The 23,696-nt window shown below is 42.3% G+C and overlaps 1 protein-coding gene across 18 annotated transcripts in view; it reads right to left on the bottom strand.

The window, feature by feature from the left end:
* The window catches only part of BBX (BBX high mobility group box domain containing), a 148,110-nt gene that overhangs the window by 31,444 nt on the left and 92,970 nt on the right, over positions 1 to 23,696 (bottom strand). For 17 of the 18 annotated variants that reach the window (XM_049824627.1, XM_049824635.1, XM_049824633.1 and 14 more), the window contains 4 exons: positions 19,827 to 19,894; positions 12,809 to 12,889; positions 9,352 to 9,417; positions 651 to 731 (listed from right to left, as the gene is read on the bottom strand). In XM_049824627.1, coding sequence (XP_049680584.1) covers positions 651 to 731; positions 9,352 to 9,417; positions 12,809 to 12,889; positions 19,827 to 19,894 — 296 coding nt within the window. The remainder of the gene's footprint in view (positions 1 to 650; positions 732 to 9,351; positions 9,418 to 12,808; positions 12,890 to 19,826; positions 19,895 to 23,696) is intronic. The other variant, XM_049824641.1, reaches the window with a different exon arrangement.

Below are 23,696 nucleotides of genomic sequence, written 5' to 3'. Positions count from 1 at the left end.
AAAAAGCAACTTCTGTTTTGTGAGCTCTAAATAAACTTGCAATTCACAGTCTTTAAGATTGGGAAAGCTTAAAAAAAGAAAAAGCTTAGAAATAGAAGAAATACAACATTTCAATATGAGGCCATTGGTTTTAACTGTTCCCAGAAAGAGGATCTGCTGAGAGTATAATAGCAGAGTTTCTACAGAAGTTATTGACCCCACTTCAAAAAACGGTAGGCATGAAAAGCCAGAATAAATGAAAGCAACTAATGACCCTTAACAGCAATTTGTAATGGCAATGCCCTAATCTGAGTAACAGACTAATCCAGCCCTCTCAACTCCTTACGCCCCCCCGGCTAAACCAAACAGTCAAAACCCCAAACCCTAGAACAAGGACTTGAAACAATTTCAACTGTGATTGGAAAGTCCCTTTTGCCACCAGGGTCTGGTACTTCTCAGATGCAGCACACTCTTAGAAATCTCCAAGTTGATGGCTAGTCTAGGGAAATCTTGACTTACGGCACCCAAGCCACGATAATTTATGCTTCTATAAGCAACAGTGTAATTATAACTGTAGCACTGTTCTGTCTTCCAGACTATGGGAATCAACATCATTAACTTCTCCACCCCACTGCACCTGTGGTAATTAGTCACCAGTGTTTTAATATTACCTCTGCCAGCTGAAATAATGCTGATGTTCCACATTGTTTTGTTAAATCAGAAGGACCTGAATGGGATGTACGTGAAGAAATCTAAAGAAAAAACAGAGGGGGATCAAAAAAACCCAACATTCTTTTACCAGCGCAATTCTTTTATGTTTACCACACAGCTTTTGAATGGATTGTTTCCTCCCTCTTCTCAGAATTCATTCCTAAGATTATATACTGAAAAAGAAGTGCAGAGCTGTGCATGCTGTTACAAATAAAACCTTGCTCCACAATTGCTCCGGTGGTTAATACCACTGGACACTAAAAGGTATTTGCAGATTTGGGGATCTGCTTGTCGGGACTCCCTTTGAAGAGTACGATGAACTGAAGCACATGCTCTCTCACACAGGAACAGACTCCAGCAGCTAAACATGAAATCTACACCAGGATGCAACCCAGCTGGTGGTGTTTCTGAAAGCTTAGTTGGACGTTTGATTGCAAAATCTTTTCATTGTCATAGCTTAAGAAGGTTACTCCTGCCAGGCTACGGCACTGCTTGTTGGTGTCCTATAGGACATAGAAAAGATGCTATGAAACCTAAGTGAAGTAGGAGCCCTTAAGCCTTTGGTAACCTTTACTAGTCCTCAGACTATGGGAGGCTGTCTGGCAAGCAGGTAGCTGATTATTCTGCAGAATCTTTCTCCTGTATCAGGCCGTGATCCTCTTCAATACTTTAAAGTGGTTTGTATCAGTTTTAAGCTAGGTGCAAAGAAATGATCTTTTTCTAAACAAATTAAAAGCATCAGTCTCAGGATTGGCCACTAGTATGAAGAAGAAAATGTTCTGGTTTTAAGGACATTATCCCATAATCTCTCATCAGGCTTGCAGGTTTCTTATACTTGCTTCCTTAGAAACAGGTGGAGTTCTAGGGACGGGGGAACTAAAGTGATGACAACTTTTTAGCTCTCCCTATCTCCCCAAACTCAAGTTTCCATTGCTGTCAACCAACATGGGCCCACAAAGTCGATTTTGCAGAAATCAACCCATTGTTGCCGTAAAGGAAATAAACAAAAAAGGTTAACAATGCTATCTCTTTGTCTCCTGGAAGCTGCAGCTCTTCGCAGCATTTCCCAAGCTCTGACCACTACCGCTCAAGTCTCCAAACGTCACTTACAGCCAAGCCTTCTTAGTGCTGTTAGCCAGCAGAAGTGGCCTCCTTGCCTTGCGGGGGTGACGCGCACCCCCACCACTGCCTCCCGTCACGCTCATGCCTCTGCGCTGAAGGCTAAAGAAAAAACGTGCGTTTAGGCACAGCAAGAGACTCAGCAGAGCTGATCAGCAACAGCCTCCCAGGCTTCAGACTGCAGAGCAACTGCTCCAACCATTTTTAGAAACTTAGAAACTCTCAGAATTTTTTAGAAAATAATTTAACCCACTTCTGCATCTTATTTTACCACCATCTGTGAAATATCCAAAAGGAAGGCATAGGGAAGAGGGGAAGAAAAAAAAAAAAAAAAGAAGATAAAATTGGTTAATCCACATAGCAGAGAGACAAAGGAGCAGCAGAGCAGTGTGGTGTGCTGAAGCAGACAGGCAGCCAGACCCCTGCCATGCCAGTGGCATGGAGAGCGCAGTCCAGTCCCCTCCAGTGCACAGCATCTGTGGTTTGGAGTTACAGCGGCATGGCACAGATGCCTGCCAAAGGAACTTGCAAACCTAAGACACCCTCAAGGTGATAATGAACACAGTTTATTTGGGATGCTCCAAACCAGGTCCTGAACTGCTGCCTGAAAACTTAAGCTGAATTTCTCACATTTTATTTATCCAATTACAATCCAACATTATGGAGAACTCCAAAACTGGGAGGAACACCCCCCACCACCAATAGCACTGATGTCCTACAAGTGCTAGAGACAAGGAGAATGAGCTTAGCACATCTGCCATGCTTTTCTCAGTTTGAGTCAGCGCCTTTAACATTCATTTTGTAGGAATCCATCTGAGCAATCACCGAGAAAGAGATCACGGAAACCTGTCCAACATGCAAACATCACGCTGCCAGACTTAGCTTCACTCTTCTGCACTCTTGTGGACAAGCACCTGTCCTTCCCCCAAATTAGTGCTTCGCAAGCTTCACAGTCACATCACAACTTTCAATGCTGACTTCTGAAAGTCAGGCTGCACTCAGCAACAGCCTTACCCCAGAACAGCACTACTCAAAGCCTGCTGCTGCCCTGTAAGAGTACACCTCAAAAACTTCTGGGGTCCCTGACTAAATACTACCACCCTTTCTGCTGTCCCAGGGCTACAAGAGTCAAATGCCCTTACGGATCACTGATCACAGTTAGGTATAATCACTCTTGCGCATAGGCACTGCTGACAACATAGCATACACCCACAAACTCTACTACTGCCATGGACTGCCTGTAGGGTAAGGCAGGTTTCCTTCCATCTAAGTCCCTATAAAATCAGAGAGTAGCATTACTATCCATGGAACAAGGCACAAAATATTTTTATTTCAGTGCTTTCAATCTGTCTTTTTTTCCCTCCAAGAGCGATTAACCTCACTAGCAAGAATATATGGCTGGATGCCACTAGATGGGATCCAGAGAACCATTTTCCTCACTGAAACAGGATGTGATTTTGAAAAAAACAACAACAAACAAACCAAAAAACCCACACCCAAGCAAAAAAAGTGTATGAGTAAGGTGCTAGCATCCTCCCTTATTTACCTGGAATACAGCATGTATTTTCATCTTTCAATCATCAAGAAGAATAGTATTTGCACACCAAGCCTCAAAGGTTTTTGGGCAATTCATCCATATCAAAGAGGAGACCTCTACAAGATTATATTTAAGAATCACAGAGAATTTCTAGGACTTTTGGGAAACCTGACCTAGTATTCTTGATTGCTGCTGACAGCTGCCAGTTTCAGAACTTAATACACTGCTTCAACGTCCACCTCTACATACAGATTCCTCAAAGTCTACTTTTCTTTTCTTATTCTTGGTCTCCAACTCAGCAACGCACCTTCCAGTGCTTATAACCAAAACTTTACTTTTTGAATCCTGGTAACCAGCTTCTCATGAAGAAGAATGCCATTGTCTCATCTTTGCTATTGTCCTGAGCATTGTTTTATTATAGTTATAAGGCTAATCTTCTAAAAAGAAGTGTAATTTTTTCTGTGCTGTCTCCCAGAAACTATGCACATTAACAAGTGTATAAGGAAAAGCTAGGTCCCTGGGGCCACTGCCACTGCCTCATTCTCTTGCTATTCTGTTATTTACTAATATATGCATCTGGAAATACCAAATTTGATACTAGAGCAGACCTTACACAATTCATACTTTTTTGGGGAAAAGATACACACATCTTCCCATCGTGACGCTAATCGGTATCACTTTACCTCTGCCAACTGGAAGAGTGCCGACTTCCCACAGTGCTTTACAGGCTCAGTACTTGACAATTGGGAAGTATTTGATAAGATCTAGGTTTTAAATGAACAGGGGAGAAAATATTTCAGTAGCACACAAGGAAGACAGAAAGGAAGGGTGAAAAAGAAGCAAAAAATTAAGGAGTTAGTTAAATCAGCTACTTTTAGATCTTTCTGGCAGAAAGCCCTACTTGAGAGAAGCAATCTCATGCAAGAAACACTTAACAGGCATTTAGAAGTCAGCAGGATACAAGCAAATACAGAATTTCTTCCTTAGATTAGGCTCATGGATTGTCTTCTACGTTTGTATTGTCCACAGCTAATAGTCTATCATGCCCAGTGTTCTATGTGACTAAGTGAACAAGACATACCAGTTGCTTAAAAACATGAACTCTGGTGGTCAAGGTTAAATAAAATTCTCCAAGCAAGCCTGGGCAGCATTTCCCATTTGGTTAGATATAGAAGAGGACCACTTGTCCTCACAGGCACTGCTTGTTTCACTTTCTTTAGTCAGAAAAAAGAAGTAAGACCCTGAGTCTGGAGATCAAATCTAGCCTTCTAAACAGATGTTGGTGTGCCAGCACCAGCACTCAGTAAATAACTACACCACACTTCAGGGAATTGCTTTCACAGCTAATTTTTTTCTGACCTGCTTCCAAGTGCAGCATTTTGAGTTCACCAACACAAGAATTAATCATTATTTCTCATAGTTGATCTTTTTTGGCATGGCATTACATGGTAGTATTTGACCTGGAAGCCTTGAAAAGCCCTAAAATTAGGGGAAGACCACCAGTGTGGCATCCGCCTCACCACAAAAAACATGCTTAGGACATCCATTTTACTGCAAGCTGTTTAAAATATGGTGAATAATATTTGAATGTGGATTACTAATAATTTTTAATATTAAACTACAATAATTCAAAATGCTGGTTTTGCTTTGAGACAGTTCAGTGAACCTGCTCAGGACCCACTGCAGTAAGTGATATTGTACGCTGCACTTTGCAGAAAGAGGGCCTCAACTTTTTATCTTTCTACTATAAAAAATTCTCAGCTCTTAATGCTTTTTCAGTGCAATATGAATGGCAGAAAAGGGACAGAAAAACACCCACACATTGAAGTATAACCTGAGAACATGCAGGCCTATCTTGCCTCCTGATGCACAATGTGAAGAAACAGTAAAGAATTTCATTCTGACAAGAGAATGGGTGCTCCTAACAAAATGCAAGCGAGATCCCTGTAATACTAATAGAAAGAGAGGAAGGCAACATTTCACTTCAGCAAACAAATTCTCTTCATAGTCAAGAAAACCAACTGCAAGAGACATAAATGTAGAACTCATTCTGCTGAAGTTGCTGGGCAAACATCAGAAATAGGAGGATGGCTGATCAGTTGGCTCTCAGTGAGATTACAGATCTTGTTCCCTGTCTTAACACCATCTTCCAGTTTTAATTATAAAAAAATCAGAACCTGCAGTACTACAACCACAAATAGCCCCTTCTTATGTAGAGGTTTAATCTGAGGATCATTAGTATCAAGTTATTACCTTTTATGACAATGCAGCTCAGCATTTTAGCCACTATATTACATTCTAGTTTGCATAAGAAGCATGTGCTATGGTACATGCCCCTTTTTCATCTCCCTCCTAGAATAGGCATTTCATTTCAACACAGATATTTAATCATTTCAGTATACAGGCAAACAGCAAACATATTTGTCTATTTTACGTAACAGCTTTACCTGGGAAGATTACAGCTTTATCTAAGGGAAGGCTGGAAGAGAAGATACTGACTAGCTCTCACACTCCCAATTTCAAGGCATTTTGACCGAAAGTTTTGGATTCAAACCTTCTGTTCAGCACAGAAATAAACAGAAAGGGTTGCCCGCAAGCCTGTTCAAAGTGAGTATATGAGAAGGCAGCAGGGACAAAATCATCCTCAGACATGCATATTTCTTAAACGACAGTAACCTACTGGACTAGCAAAGAAAACTCCACCTTGTTGCATGCTGCATGAGATTGTTTTTTTGATTAAATCACCTAAAGAAAAAATTTGGAAAAGCAGCTGAACGCTTTGGGTGTTTTGGCTTCATATTGTTTTTCAGATGGTTAAACTAGCAATTTTATTGCTTTCACTCTCCGGAAGCATTTTCTTTGTTTAGTAACAGATGAGAGTTTAGCTAAGTAAGTCTAAGAGGTACTCTTGTTTCTTCTCAACAAAGCAGTCATCACCATCTGTTCGCGTTTGCCAAACACACATCCAGAAAGGCCAAGAGAGCAAGGGGTCCCATCTGCTCTGCTTCCCTCACATGGCAAGGAGGATGACAGCAACCAGCCCATGTGAGCAGACAGCTTGCAAACAGCCACCGCGCTAAGGAACACAGCCCACTGCTCAGAAATCGCTGGCCTATATAATGTCTTTCCATAAAGGTACAAATGAGAAGGACAAAAGTAGGACCAAGTATGCGCAAGATCAGAGCAGAACGAGAAAGCCAAGAGCGTAACTTAGCAACACGCCAAATTTCAAAAAGCTCTTAGGAGGACGTCACATCATCTTTGAAGACCTCCAAGGTGCTTGCCCACGCATCTGCAGGACCCAACAAAGTCCTAGTCCTGGGATTTTCATCATCTGTGGCAAGTCACTGGGAAGGCCTCATTAGCCTTATCCTCAACAGCTTTAATTGACGACTACAGCACTTTGGACAGACAACCAGATGAAAGGCTAACTGAGGCTGTAAAGATGAGAAGAATCCCATGCTACGTCTACATATAACAAGCTGTTTCTGAGTGACAGGGGACTCGTACTCCTGGGGTAAAGGTGTCCATTTTAAATGACAAATCTACTCAATGGGATCGCTGTCTTCACAAAGAGGCACTCTTACTCACCCTGTCGCAAAGGCGGCGCAGAGAGAGGGAACATATGAGGAACACCCAGCCAGAACCAAAACTGAGCTGGGATGGCTGCCAAAAGTCTCCAGGCACATCAGAGCACAGCACACTTCACATTTCTTCACAGGTCTACTCGGCTACTGGCTAAATAACTACTTTCTCTCCCTCTCATTTTTCTTTTGTAGCACTGTACGCTGCTGACAGCAGCCTACTGCAAATTGCTTACTATAATTTAGCTTACTAAATGCAGTAATGCGCTCATATAGACAGGACCCAGTAAGAAGTGGCACAGTAAGGAACGGGATTTTTGCCAAACTTGACAAAGACACCCTGTGCAAATGAAAGCCCTTATATTTGAAAGGGCACAAGCAGCTTTAACAGAGGGGGCAGAAAGCTTAAAGAGGTTCTGTAGCACGCTCAATACTTTTCCCTGGAACAACCCAAATGAAATCAGGCTGCAATCTTAAAAAAATGCCATTGCTATATTGCTATATTGCTATAGATAAAATATGATGCTAGTCACTGCCATTAAGGTTTCACAACAACAGTATAACACAGGAGGAATAACCATGGCCAACAAGGTGGGTGTTTTTGGTGGGATTTTGTTTGTTTGTTTTGTTTTTTTTTTTTTTTTGTTTAGTTGGGTTTTTTTTTTTTGCTTTTCCAGATTTCTGTCCCTTATTTCCAGACACTGAAAAAACACAACCAAAAAATACCCACCTCCATAGTGCACACATGTTTTAATGTTTTTACAAGAAAAAGAGATTAACCTTGACTTTAAAACTGCCCTCACCAGTTTCTAATTAACTTTCTAAGCACCTCTTCAACCTAACATTTGATGATTCATACATGCACTCCAATGTGCCAAATGAGCTGCTCAGGATAGTGGTATGCAACTCAATGCACTGTCATATCTATATGACAATTTTCACATCTGTCATTTTGTTGTTTGTTCAATTAGGAGAGAAAATGATATTAGGTTCTGTGAAACTGTGACAGTATGGCTAAGTCAGGTTTTACATGACAATTTGGAAATGCTGTACTAAAGGCAATTCATACCCTGTTCAACTCCGTAGATATCTTAAAATTACTGTTTAATTAAAATGTAAGATGGCTAAGATTGTGGAAACTACGTTAACAGATTCACTCGTGCAATATTTTGCAATAAAATTCACAAGAAATGCTCTCCAACTTATATCTTTTACTTGGTTCAAAAGGTTGGCTTCAGCACATGGCTTCATCCTGCTCAATTCCACTAATTTCCTCAAAAGAGCTTTCCAAATTTACTTGTAACTTTAATATCTTTTACTTGGTTTAAAAGGTTGGCTTCAACGCATGGCTTCATCCTGCTCAATTCAACTAATTTCCTCAAAAGAGTTTTCCAAATTTACTTGTAACTTTAAAAAAAGGTGGCACATATGAAAACATCTTCATGATTAGAGATATTAACTCTATTGTATCTTTCATAGGGGTATTTGTAGTCAGGTATTTTATGGCACCTGAATCAGTAAACTGTTTTTTCTTAATCGGGCCTCCTAAGAAATACATGAAGGCCCATCCTAGCCAAACTAAAAACACACAGTACACAATTAGCTGAACATTTAACAGAAAAAAGCATGTTGTATGTAGTCAACCTCTGTAAATACACGGAATAACAGGGCATCTTTTCATCCTATTATCTTCTCCCACAATAGCACCAGCTCCAATCCCAGTCTTTTCAAACACACCCTGAATATACCTTTACCATAACTGATTCTGCAAGCAGTACCAGACTCCCCCAAATGGGCAGGAAGAGTATAAGTGTGGAAAGTCAATTCAGAGAGGCACATTAAACACATGCGAGAAGAAATCCTTAAAAGCAACCTTTAAGAACTCCAGATCTTTAATACGTGGAGGAAGGAGGATAGCTTACATACTTATGGGTAATTTATAGGCTTTATAAGTCACCAGCTAACAGTGCTGTTACCTATCCTTGTAGCTGTTGTGATAAGCTTCCTTTGACCTGCAAGGTTATTTTGCAAAGCATTCCTGCCTCTAGGGCAGCTGCCATTTTGCACTGCTGCAGCCTCTTCCATAGGCAGTGCACAGTGTCATTTCAGAATGTCTTTTGTTTGTTGTTTTCCTAGATGTAAATTAAAAGGCCATTTGGAAAATATCTCTTTTGGTATGGAAGGCCAGGTAACGTTCACAAGCCTGGTACCTTTTCTGTATACTACAGTTGGTAGAACTGGCCAGTCTCGTCCAATCACTGGTTATTCCCCCCCCACCATGATTTTCTTAACACAAAGCCGTCATGAAGATAAACATCTACTGATGGGAATCTCTTATCAGACAGGGTGCTTAGCCATTCAGTGACAACTCTGGTTCCTTGCTTCCTCCCATCCTCCCCCACCATATTTCAGCCATTGTACCTCAGCAAACTGGAACAATGCTGACTCCTCAGTTTGTTTTACGGCTCCAGGTGTGCTCGAAGAGATCTGTCAGGAAAACAATTACGTTTGTATTACCTAACTCTTCAGTTTCAATATCAAACTTCAATGTGCTAAATTTCTGATCCATCAAACAGAAAGACTCCTGGTACCTAAAAGCATGCAAATGAGTCCCAGCACACCCGTACAAAGAACAGAATCTGCTTTCCAGGAGACACATAAATGGGTGATCTGTGAAAAGGTGATTTTGAATTATTTTTCACAAGGAAAATATTTCCTAGGATCAATAGAACAGGCTAAGACTTTTTTGAAGGGCTTTTATTTGCCCGCTGATAGGTCAAAACAGAGTTAGCCACAAAAACTTAACACTATATTACATTTCACAGTTCAGTGAGAGACCTGAGACAGCAGAATGGTGGTGCTGATAGAGCACAAATTGCTACTTAGCATGGAAGGCAAGTGTGGACAGGGACACAATGCATGCAGGTACTTTGAGATACCAGATCTATCCCAGACACTAAGGTAACTGCATTTTACACTATTTAACTTGTGGCAATTATTTTTGTTGCAAACGACACCTCTGATTAATGTTAGACCTTGGTACAAGTACCAATAATTTTGCCATTGACACACATACCTACCATGCTGTATTGGTTTTGTGTGGCAAGGTTTTGGTAGTGGTGGGGGTGGGGGAGGGTTTACAGGGATGGCTTCCGTAAGAAGCTGCTGGAAGCTTCCTGTGTTCGAGAGAGAGCGAGCCCACACCAGCCGGCTCTAAGACGGACCCGCCGCCAGCCAAGGCCGAGCCAATCAGTGATAGTGGTAACACCTCTGTGATAACATTTTTAAGAAGGAAAAAAAGTTGGGACAGGGAGGAACAGCCGCCGGAGTGAGGAGTGAGAACATGTAAGAGAAACAACCCTGCAGACACCAAGGTCAGTGCAGAAGGAGGGGGAGGAGATGCTCCAGGCACAGGAGCGAAGATTCCCCTGCAGCCCGTGGGGAAGACCCTGGTGAGGCAGGCTGTGTCCCTGCAGTCCAGGGAGGTCCACGGTGGAGCAGATCTCCACCTGCAGCCCGGGGAGGACCCCACGGTGGAGCAGGTGGGTTCCCGAAGGAGGCTGTGACCCCGTGGGAACCCTGCGCTGGAGCAGGCTCCTGGCAGGACCTGCGGATCTGTGGAGAGAGGAGCCCACGGAGCAGGTTTTCTGGCAGGACTTGTGACCCCACGGGGGACCCACGCTGAAGCAGTGTGCTCCTGAAGGACTGCACACCGTGGAAAGGACCCATGCTGGAGCAGTTCGTGAAGAACTGCAGCCCGTGGGAATGGCCCACGTTGGAGGAGTTTGTGGAGGACTGTCTCCTGTGGGTGGGACCCCACGCTGGAGCAGGGGAAGAGTGTGATCAGCCCTCGTCCTGAGGAGGTGAAGCGGCAGAAAATAACGTGTGATGACCATAAACCCCATCCCTGTGCCGCTGGGGGGGCTTGGTGGTGAAATCCGGGAGTGAAGTTGTGCCTGGGAAGAAGGGAGGGGTTGTGGGAAGGTGTTCTGAGATTTCGTTTTATTTCTCATTACCTTGCTCTGGTTGATTTGTAATAAATTGAGTTTATTTTCCCAAACTGAGACTGTTTTGCCTGTGATGGTAATTAGTGAATGATCTCTCCTGTCCTTATCTCGACCCGCAAGCTTTTTGTTATATTTTTCTCTCCCCTGTCCAGGGAGTGATAGAACGGCTTTGGTGGGCACCTGGCGTTCAGCCAGGGTCAACCCATCTCACATGCACTGGTTAGGTGCAGCCTCACTACAGGCTGTTTAACATCCTTGAAAAGTAAGACTAGGTAATATGCATTTTTAAATACTGATCATCAGTGAGCTACTTCTAAACCTCACGTTTTAGCAGTGCAGATGTGCTTGTTTCCTGGCACCCACTGAAGAAGTTCTTCAATGGGTAAGGAAAAGCCAGTGGACACAGGCCCTTAGCAAGAGCCTGTCTTGCAGCACACAACCCAATTCCTGCCTACTACCACATGGCTCTGGCACTGTCCTGCTTCGGCACTGTAAAATGAACCTAAACAATTAAATGAGCTGGTATTTGTCTTACTCTTTAAAAGATTTAGCAGTGAAATTCAAGAAACAGACTGTTATCAAGAGGAACTATGCAAAGTATGACATTGCTCAACTGACAGTGTAAGTATACAAACACATCTTAGAAATACTGGAAGATGGAAGTTGAATTATTACCGTAGAATTATCACAAGTGACACTGGAATTAATCAATTTTAAGGAGCTTCCAAGTATTGCTTTTCATTGCTGACACACCAGGCATTTCCTCTACCTAATAAGAAAAGCCAGCAGGCTGTTTAAGAGCCTAATTACAGGTTACGTACTTCGGCCAATACCTTCAATCAGAAATACAGGATCAGTGCTTTAATTTATTTCTAAAATGTTTTGAACGCCTCAGATCTTAAGTTGGAACTTAAGGTCTTGTGGGTTGATGTTAAAGCAAAACAAACAAAACTCAAAACAAAAATAAATCACATTCTCTGTGTGCTATGATTTGCAATGTATCTGCTCCTTAAGTGATGATGTTTTGGGAGGAGTATGAAGGTACACACAGCAATGAGTATTAAAGACACTGAGTCAGATTCACAGCTGGTGTGAAAACAGGTAATAAAAAGAAGCCCCTGCTATTACAAAATTTCTTTCCCCATGCACTTACTCAAACACCACCCAGCATCCAGTACAACCAATATTTATGCAGCTAAATATTTGTATGTCACTTGATTATGACCATTTCAAAAGCTGGAAAGATACAAACAAGCAAGTGATGCTTGCAGAAGACCAAGATTCCTTGCAACCTCATTCTTGTCATGTTATTTATGTCAATGAAATCCATTAAAACTTGGATGAAATAGTGCATACTTTACAAAAAACCAAACCGCCACAGTTGTACTTCTAGCAATAACTGGAAATATGTTGACAAAAATATTGTACAGTGCAAAACTAAAGCAGAGTTGCACAGAGCTATTTGGTGGTTACAGAAGAAAATTCTGGAAATTCCAGAACTACAGTTGTTTTTGATGGAGTCAATGACTAAAGCAGCCACAATAGATAAAGGACATAACGTAACATCCAAATACACGTTAAAACTTCAGTTAGTAAGACTTTTGTTTAAAACTAAGTGCAGGAATGACATCTGCAAATTACTGCTTAAACCACAGCTCCATTACTGCACTAGGGTTTCCACTATGTACTTAAACACGCTCTCCTGCACTTCAAGTCTGACCGATCCACCTGATAAATGATCCAGTACCATAAACCCCAAAAGAAGGAACAAATAAAAGCATGAATTTTAGTTAAAGATTTTTGATTTCTCTTTCAGCGGACCATCAGATGCTTCTTAAAAGGAGAAGACAACCCTTTTTAAAGAAACTCACCTCTGCGAACTGAAACAATGATGACTTCTGACAGGCTTCTGTAGAATTAGTTGCATCAGTCGGGCAAGTACCTGAGGAAACCTGAAACAAGGAGCGTGCAGAGTAAGACCTCAAAGGTGCTTTTTTCAAGCTAAGAACAACAGTGAGCAAAACAAAATACCAGGCAGCAGTAACAAGAAACGGTGTTTAAGAAAAGATGGGCACTCTAATGTTTCACAGTCCTGGACAGGTTAAATCAAATTTATAGATGAAAACATAGTTCAGCACCCACTTTAATGCATTTGAAAAATTACCTAAGAAGAAAGACCACAAAAATACCAGGGATTTCTTTGTCTTTCATAATTCTGAACTTTGCAAAAGAGTTTCATGCAACAGTATACTAAACTGACGATATCGGGCTACATGCACAACTACCTTGTATTGGTGATGCTATCAACACTGCTATACCTGTAATTTGTACTACCATTCTGAATAACAAAATTACTCAGAAGCTAAAAAAATTTTTTTGGAGACACTGAGAGTTGCTAAGTGACAGAAATACTTACTAGAAAAATAATCCCCAATCACCTAACAGCATGAAAATAAGTAGTTAAGGGTACCACAAGCCTAAAATTGATCAAATAATGTACCTAAACATCCATTTAGGGGTGCTTATGAGAAGCAGTGCAAGAAAGAGTCATAACTTCTGAGATCAAAGAAATGACTGTTCAAAACCAACAGCCTTATTTGAATTATCACAGAGCTTAGCTGTACTGTTCTTACTAGCCAGTTAATAAAGCATCATTCTGTAAGGGAACTGTATCAAATATGATATATTTCTTAAATGTCACATTTGAGTGCGAAAGGTTTACATGTGTAACTCCTAGAAGTACAAGGTACTGTTAGTATAAAATAAGGTACGTAACATGGCTTACAGGAAACAGAAGAAAGGAAGGAGGCTTTGTGGGATTTTAGGGAAAGTAACAGGATGGAAATCTTTTCTTCTCTAACAATTTTTAATTTTTCCATGAAATTTCAGTTTATTTAAAACATTTCGATGCAAATGTGTTTTTTCTCTTATTTACTACCAAAACAAGTATGCCAAATGGCGTTTATTAGCCTATGCATACATGAGATTTAGCTAGCCACTGCATCTGTTGCCGGTAAGCACAAAGCACCCCCAGAATAAGCAGGCCCACAGCACAGGCAGTTTGTATTGCTGCTCCCGCTGCTGTTTGTCCAAGATGCTTAAGCATTGCAATAGCAGCAGCGGCATTTTGTTTCAGGAATCCGCTATCCATACTCCCCTGAAAACACTAAATCTAAGAGCAGCAACCCACAGGCCAAGGAGAACTACGGCAGACAACTACTTGCTTACATGCACAGTCATCCTTTTTTTCCCTACCATAAAACCAAGCAGTAACAGTGCCTCCTATGATCAATGCTTCCTTATATTTATTAAGCACCAAGAATGATGTTTTATCAGTGTACTATGGGAGTATACCAACCCAAAGGTTTACAAAGAACGTATTCCTAACGCCTGCCTCTTGCTTTTTCAATTTGTGTTTCAAGTCTGTGTTACTGTTTTCACTGATATAATGTTTATTACTGCTTTTCTCTTGTTTCTGTATGAACTGTTTAAGATGTTTGCAGCGGTGTGGATTGTACCAGGGATGCGTATCAGTCTTGCTGCTGTTGAGTGACCCATCTCTGGAGGTCTGAGTCTCTGCACTGGTGTGAAATGTATAGGGATGCTGCTTGCATGTCTGTTTGTTCGCAAGCGGAGCCTATTCAATGTGCCATATGAGAGGGCACTACTCTTCTTGGGAGAAGCGACGTGAACAAAGCAGCCGTGCGAAACCCTCCCGCTCCCCAAGGCCGGGGCGCAGGGCCACACGTGCCCGAACTCTACCCACCCACCGTAACAGAGACCACGGCTTCGCAGCTTCCTCCGCCTGCCTAGGGGCACGTCCCCATGAAGGTGTCAACACACAAACCCGGCACAAACCAGCTCTGAGTTAGGAGCCGCTGACTCACGCCGCCCCAGGAGCACTGTGCTGGAGCGGAGAAGCCCTCCCGAGAGGGACCGTTTCGGCTCAGCCTCTGCAGCACAAGTGCTGTAAGGCACGGCTCGCTCCTCGAGCTGGTGCAGAGAGGGGGGACGAGAAGCTGCCCCCGAGGCCACGTGCTGGGGGTCGGGCACAGGTTGGTCACTTTGCGGTGCAGGAACCACAAGCCGTGGAAGGTGTGAAGCCCAGTTTCCTATAGCTTTGTGTGCAAAGGATGGATTGCTGGTGCCCGGGAACTCGGAGGTGATTTTGTGGTTAGAACAACTATACTCTTCCTGTCAATTTCCATTAACTTTAAAGAGTTAATGCTGCTGCCTTTGCATGACAGAAGCACTAATTTGAACTTGTTTCTTCTACTCTGCTGCTCCCCACACACTCCTGACTTGTGGGAAATTTATTATCTCCAGGACTTCTAACCTCTGCCAGGCTGAACCTGATCAAAGCATTAAAATAATTACCAGAGGGAACGGATGCACAGATAGTGCCATTGCGTACGCCTCATTTCCTGCCGTAATAAAACGTCCTCAACATCTCCTCATTTCTTCTCCTCTTTCCTCCTCCCAGCCTGCCCTCGGCTGCACGAAGAGAGTTTTCACTTCTGATTTACACCCCAGGCAATACCACCCCGTGCAGACGCAGCCCCGGCATCGCAGGCGAGGTAACCTTTTGATCCTAAAGAGATGGAAACCACAAGGATAACGCCTCCATGGCTTCCCTTTCCCCGCAGGTTACCGTAACCTGCTCTAGAACAGATCAAGCCGAACGAAGGTGAAGGACAGCCCCTGGCTCACCCCCCACCCCGATGCGCAGAGCAGCGGCAAGGGGGGAAACTGGTAGAAGAGCCGGGTTTTGGACCTCACAGCAAATTCCAGGATTTCTGGGCAGTAACCTACAGACAGGCCACTAGGTGCTGCTGTAAGGCAAGCAAAGGAGCTCGGCAGGGTGAGCAGGCAAGCAAGGCGCCTTCTCGCCGAGCTCCAGCCTTTCTGCTGACGGACCTGCTGCCGGGACCGGGCTTCGCCTCGCACAAGGACAGGAGCTGGAGCAGACCCGCCTGGCGTTTCTGCTCGGATCTTCTACAAAACACGCTCATATGCACACCACAGTCTTGAGTAACTGATGAAAGGACCCGAAAGCCAGGTAGAAACACACTGCATCTCCGAGTCCTCTGTTTACTGCTGGTAAGGCCTGTAGTTTCTCCTGCCCGTCTGCTTAGTAACTCCAGCCGCCGCTTGGAAATAATCACGTACCGACACCGAATTCTGTTAGCAGAAGAAAAACTCTCTACTCCACTGAAAAAAATTTAAAAAATAGGAACACAGCTGGCGACATACAGAGATGGCAACTAAAGCCTCAACACATTTTTGCAAGTATCCCTGTTGTACCTCTTCCCACTGGTGCCTGTTCACTTTGTTACCTGACATCTGGGCTTCTGGCAACTCGAAAGTTAAACACCTGACGTGAAAAGTCCCTATACATCCATTTAAGATACACTTGACAGAAAATCAGCAGGCGCTGAATATTTTTACGTGGGATTAACAGACCTTAAGTATCATTTCCCTCATCTCCTCCCAAGTTCTGAGCAAACAATGCCAGTGCTGCCCTCCTTTCTATTAACAATTTTTAAGATAATAGTAGTATTTAAGATGTATGCTTACAAGGCCACCCAAGTCTGCATAATCATACATAGGCACAGTCAAACTGCATGTTGACAGGTAATCTTATGTCTAGCAGTCCCCCAGTTCAAGAACCATATATATGCACATGTATCTTATATGTGCACGCACACACTTTTAATGATAATGAAGACTACGTGATATCATTTAGAACATTCTTTTAAAAATGACATTGCTTTTTTTTTTTTTAAATAGAAATGCCACTGTTTTAGATATACAACATATATTTATATACTTATATGCACATAAAACCAATACCTGTATTTTCCATAGTTAAGCAGCTTCTGAAACTCTTCACTGACAATACCTCAGCAGTCACCTTTCTCCCTTTCTCACCTCTTACCAAATTCTCCCCCATGTCAATACTAACTCTAACACAAGTAACCCTCCTCCACTGAAGAGGAAAGCAGCTTACCAATTCTACAATGAATTCTTGAGCTTCTTACTGAGCCTGTCATTACCACCTCCTAGCACGTTCTGCTAACCTCCCAAATGCTGGTTTGAGCGTGAAACTGTTTGCAAGCGTAAACATGGAAATCCAACCCTAGGTTTTCCCACAGGCATGCAAAGATGAACATCTTGGGTATCCCTCTGAGTACATGCCTAAGGATGGGAAGCCAGAAGTGCTGTTCAGTTATCCAAGTCTAAATAGGTTTAGGATCTTTACTGCATTTGAGGAAACACAAGCCTAAGAAATATTTGCTCCATATCTAATCACCACTAAAACACTGAATCAAAAGGAAACAAAGGAAAATGGAAGACACACCAGGGCTGCCATGCAAAGAAACTGAGGAAGTTTCCCAGTGCACAGAAACAGAGCTGGAGACTTAATTCCTGCTGATACACAGTTAGGAGGACTGAACTTTGTCCATTTGGGTCCCTTCGAGAATACCAAGCACCCAGATTGTTCTGGAGGATGTACTTTACACACAGGGGACCCTCTGAAAGAATCGGAGATGTGCAGCTTTGTTCCATGGGAAAATGCTCTGACATTTACCTGTCAGATAGTGTAGGACAATTAAAATACGGTAACTCATTAGTAAGTATGAGCTAATTTCTGGCCCATCATGATTCTAACAACAGCCACCAAATCCCTCAACCAGTTTTGTTCAGGCTGTATTTATGACAATTATTTTGCTCTACATTTGGGGGTGAAAGCAGATTACACAGCTTGCCTCTTTGAGGTGGAAGGCCAGGTTTCAAAAGAAGACTACAGGCCTAAAAGAGCACAGCATAGTATAGCTTATACATGAAGTAAATATTACATCACAAGCCATGTTGCATGCTTCTATCAGAAAAAATGGGGTTTATGTAGGCGCATGGGAAATGTGCCTTTTGCTCAAAAAAAGGAGAGTTCCAATTAAAAAGAACATTCATATATCAAAACAATTATACAACATCCTTTTTGTCTCTAAATCCACATGTACATTTTATTCCTTGTCGTGGTTTAACCCCAGCCAGCAACAAAGCACCCTGCAGCCACTCACTCACTTCCTCCCCGCCCCCCCCCCCCAAAGTGGGATGGGGGAGAAAATCGGGAAAAGAAGTAGAACTCGTGGGTTGAGATAAGAATGGTTTAATAGAACAGAAAAGAAGAAAATAATAATGATAAGGATGACACTAATAAAACAACAACAGCAATAATGAAAGGATTGGAATGTACAAATGATGCGCAGGGCAATTGCTCACCACCCGCCGATCGACACCCAGCTAGTCCGTGAGCAGCGATTCCCCCCGCCCCCATTCCCCCCAGTTTATGTACTAGATGTGACGTCCCATGGTATGAAATACCCCTTTGGCCAGTTCGGGTCAGGTGCCCTGGCTGTGTCCCCTCCCAACTTCTTGTGCCCCTCCAGCTTTCTCACTGGCTGGGCATGAGAAGCTGAAAAGTCCTTGACTTTAGACTAAACATTACTTAGCAACAACTGAAAACATCAGTGTTATCAACATTCTTCACATACTGAACTCAAAACATAGCACTGTACCAGCTACTAGGAAGACAATTAACTTCATCCCAGCTGAAACCAGGACATTCCTTCAGTGCCATCTGAAATTGTACTACTTGAGGCACTTTTCATGTAAGATCAAGAAAGCTCAACTCAAAAGGTCATAGCAAAGACCGTTCTTAATGGAACTGAGTATCTGTGACTACAATACAACTTTCCTCTCATTTAAATGTAACAGCATAGTAAAAACAGTTTTTAAACTCCAAGCTGAGAGATTCAATAAGTTTGAAAACTACAGGACATTCTCATTTTAGCAGAAAATAACTGATTTCTTTTCACTTCTCTGCCAAACTTACCCTAGTGTTTCTTATTTTCCATGCTGCAGTACAGAAAGCCAGTACCCACATCTGCACAAAGATTTCCACTGCTCAAACTGGTATGCAAAGCATTGAGGAGTCTTGGCTCAGTCTTGGCAGTACAGGAGCCATCCATCTGAACTGCACTACACATTTTCCATTTGGGGGTATAACATATAGATAGTTAATTATTGCTTTTCCTCCCAATTACAACAAAAAAAGAAAAAAGAAACCTTCCTCACTTCCACTGCTCTTCCTTCCAGACTAGAGATTTATGGCAGTGACTACCTATTTCACCCAACATACAAGCCACCTTTTGAACAATTTTCAAACCCGGCCGAAAAAATAGATCACAAATAATATCAGTCTAAAGAAGGACCAGAGGTCTCTGCACTACTGGACGCACATGGGAACAATTTTATTTACTAGACTCCTTCGTAAAAAACGTTTGTGATGGCAACTGAACTACAAACTTCTTTTTAGACGTAAAGATTTCGTGAATAGAAGTAGCCTGCAATACTTTGATTACTTGTTAGCACTCACCTGGTTTCAGAATGCATATACAATGACACTGACTGTATGGAAATTATTAGGTATTTATTTTGCTATTAGTGCCAAGGCCACAGTTGCGCAAGGCATTGCACAAACATATGAAATCCTTGCCCAAAAGAGCTGGCAAACCACCTATTTGTTAACACAGTCACTGCATTTCAACTCTTCTACCTGTGACGCTATCCTCTCATAGGGCAGAATCACCTGGTCTGATCAAATACTCAGTCTGAAGAGTTAATATTGAACCGATACAAAAACTGGGCCCAACCTCTACGTTCACAGTTCGGACACAAGACTCATATCGCAGGCCTCACATGTCAGTCCCACCTGAGGTTACCCAAAATGTATCTTAAATTTCATCTCCCACTGGTCAAACATTCCTGTTCAGAGCTCTCTTTAAACTGCAGGCTCGCAGTAAGGGAGAGAAGAGAGTTCCTTACCTCTTGAGCCGTGAGGGCATGTTCCCCTGCGAGAAGCAGCATGCTGAGACCTCCCATTTGTGTAGGATCTGTTGAAAGAGTAAACCCAAGCCTTAAGTTTATTCATTTGCTTGTTTAAAGAACCTACCATTTGCAGCATTAAACCCCCAGAAGACTACTTGTCACAGACACTCTAAGCAAGCTGCCATAAAAGGCAGTTCAAGAGAATCACAAATAACCATTTCTGTACCCTCTGGGAGAGGCTTTCAAAGCCGTTTGAAGGATTTAATTGGATTTGTGTGCTTAACACCCCATTGCGTGGATTTACAATTCTACTGCCAAAGGTTTTATGTACTACAGAGATGGATATCTTTAAAATGGCAACTGTAATGATCTCTCTCATACATAAATATACACAAAGATGCTCTAATATCACACATGTTTATAACTCAATGGATGCTCCTACCAAAGGAGTGGTTCCCTTCCTTAGCCACTGAATAAGTAAAACGATGGAACAAAATGACATGATCAAGCTCTGAAGCAAAATTTCTAGTTTCATTTAGCTTTAATTTAGATCTGCATTTAATGGTGAGAAGTGCCAGCCTGACAGCTCTGAAGCATGAAGCGCTTGATCCTCTGTGCCAGAAGAGCGCAGGCACTGGCCAGGCAAGCTGCCTGTCTACTTGCTGCCCTGCCAATACAATATACAATTAAGGAAAGTAAAATGGAGATAGAAATGTTCTTTCTCCAAGTATTTGATGCTGACAGCTTCTCGCCTCCAGCCTTCCTGCACCTCAGGAGCTCGGAAAACAACAAGAAGTGAAAGCAATGAACGCTGGCACTGCATTACTCATGGCGTGGCTTTTCTACTCAGAACAGTAGTTGCTCTTCATCATTATGAAGACTAATTGTCTGATTTTGGGGAAGTGCCGTGGAAGCAATGCAGGGGCCCGATTTAACAGAGTGTCATATAGAGAGAGGAAGACACTCTGTGGCCCAAATGTCTCGCACAACAGCCACAATGTGAGAGAAAGGGAAGCATTATCCTTGCTGTATTGCTGAGACACCAACTTCAGTGATGATGAGACACCAAAGATAAGTAACTTTCCCCAGGTTTCCCTAAGCATGCACTCACATTTTCCCATTTCCTTTCACTGAACTATACAAAAACTCTCAACAACAACAAATTACACATGCCCACGACCATTCCCCGGAATGGAGGCTAACTGGCACAATTACCTTTGTCCATTTGGTTGCATTTTGTTATGCAAAATTTGGATGCAGAATAGCTGCAACCAAAATGCCCACTGGGAAATCCCCTGGCCCATTCCCACTCATGAGCGGTGCCGAGTAATTTGTTGAGCTTTTCAGCTGACATGGGCCAAACCTGTACCTGTAAACCTCCAAACAATGTAGTGCTACAGGTGATCAAGGTCCAGTTCACGGGAATACTCACTAGTACTGTTTAATTCAATACCACAGATGCTGCCAAAAGTTCTCCCTCAGACACCATCTTGCACTGACATTTGCAGAGTAAGTTTTTTCAATACTCTCTTAAAATAGCAGTAATTAGAAGCAGAGGAAAGCAATATGAATATACCAGGCTCATCCACTATCTCAAGGATAGAAGAGTGGCTCAGTATCTTAAGAACACAGCCTAAATAGCATCTGGCTTCAAACCCAACATTCAACTGGAATTAACTTTTTCCTTTACCATAATAAACAGGTAGAAATTGTATGGGGGGTTTTGCAGGTTTTTTTTTTTTTAAAAAATTACTTTTAAATAAAAAAGGGAACAAAAGATATTAAGTTACTACAAAGAGACAAGGCACTATCAAAAGTGTAGGGCCTAGGAACAAGCAGTGGTTGAAGAAATGCAGACAGAAAATGGAAAGGGCCAGTAAGTATACCTAAGCACAATTCGTAAGTGAAGCAATTCTGTCAGCACAGCACTTTTTGCCATCAAAATACTTGATCAGAAACCCTTCAGTCCTTCAAACAAGAGGACATCAGAGCAATTAAGAAGTGATAAGTGAACATGTCTCTTGAAAGGTAAAGCCTGAGCAGGCAGTTAATTTGGAGGAAGGAGAGATGGGAAGAGATCTCCAGGCCCATCATAAAGTTACTGAGCTCCATATTAAACAGTAAGGGCTTGGCTGGTTGCTTTCTACTTTCCTTATTCTCATTGGAAGGCTGTTGCAGAACCCAAATTGTCTAAACATTAAGAGCTTGCTTCCAGTTTTCAGCTTAAATTTACTCAGTGCCAGGTGGTACATGTTTTTTCTGGTGCTCGCATCTTTTAAGATTAAATAACTGTTCTCCCTAAATAGTATTTCCCTCTTCTGCGTTTACAGGAGTCATCCTACTCTTCTTCCACTTGCTTTCCTTGCCTAAGCAAATCAAGATCTCCTGATGTCATCAAGCACGTCCATCTCCCACAGTCCCAGCGATGCCTGTAGCTCTCCTCTCCCGTTATTCCAGGTGGAGTTCATCCTTTTTGTATGTGAATGACCAGCTGGGCAATCACATCAGATGAGCTGTGCTCTATTCAATGGCATTAACTCTTCTCTACAGTTCCTGAAAACACTCTGCCTGACATGCTGCAATATAGCACTTTCTGATGCCCACATCACACTGATGGCTCCCAGCTGCTTTCTTGTGCTTCACTTTAGTTACCTGAGGGTCTTTTTCCCGCTCCTCAGTTTTGGCCAACTGGAGAACACCCAGCTTATAGCTCTAAAATTCTTCCCTCTCTTCTAAGTATCTTCTTGGTGGTCTTAGCTTTCTGCCCTTCAAATAAGTAGCTTACCATAACCAGACAAGGACAGGACTGTTTTTTTGCCCAAGTACGCAAATACTTAAACTGTTTATTTATATATAAAAATCAAGAGGAAGGAAAGAAATGACAGCTAATTGGAAAGTGCAAGTTTAATTTGGTGCGTAAACAACTTGAAGACTTAGGCTACAGCTGTAGCAGAGGGCTGGTGCTTAGATGTCTGATGCTGATAAAACCAAAAATCCTTTCACTAAGGTTTCAAATTACAAAATAACTTAATCTAAGGGAAGACAAAATGTATGTATGCAAACACTGCCATATGTTTACAGTGCTTTCTCAGCACAATAACGTTTCTCTTATGGCACCAAGAACTTACTGGTATGAAGAATAAAGAATTTTAGTGCTATTTTAAAGCAATTTACAGTTAAATCAACAGTAGTGAGAAAATAGCACACATTTGACTTGCAGAATAGGAGGCAATTCGTGACTTTCTCAACAGCTTTTAATATTGATGAAACTTACAACCATCTCACTATTTGGGAATGACATACTTTGTTAGTATTGGTCTGGTTAGATACTCAGCAGGCTGGCTTGTTCATCACTGCAAATTTTTCTATCAGAGGAAATAAAGAACTGAAGAAGAACTAAGCCAAAAGAAGGCCAGCAGGTACCAGTTTCAACTTTTACCTGGGTGCAGAATTAAGCTTCTTTCTAAAAACCAAAAACTGCATCTCTATCAGGATATTGCCTACTCTAGAAGTGTCTTTTCTCCACCCTTTGCTTCACTAAAAAGCTTTTTGGCTCAGATGGTTTTCTTCTGATGCAGAAATGTGAAAGTATTGGGAATCTTGCACATTTGTATAGCAAAGCTGTTGCTCACTTAGCTCTATAGTTGGGAGGGTAGATGCTGCAATGGTCATGTTCACATGTGAACAGCAGTTGTCTTTGCCTTATGCCCTACAACAGATCACAGGTAAGCCACGTTATGAGAAAAAAACATGCTCAATTACAACTTCCAGGCTGGATGAGCAAGGACACCTCTAGTGGGTCTGCAGGTCAGAAGCCCAATGCTGGTGCCACACCTCAGGTTCTTGACCCACTGATAGGTCAACACA

The sequence above is a fragment of the Accipiter gentilis genome, chromosome 21 (assembly GCF_929443795.1).
Source record: "Accipiter gentilis chromosome 21, bAccGen1.1, whole genome shotgun sequence".
NCBI classification, from domain to species: Eukaryota; Metazoa; Chordata; class Aves; order Accipitriformes; family Accipitridae; genus Astur; species Astur gentilis.
The sequence above is the reverse complement of the archived record's forward strand: the minus strand, read 5'-3'. Positions and strand labels throughout refer to the sequence as shown.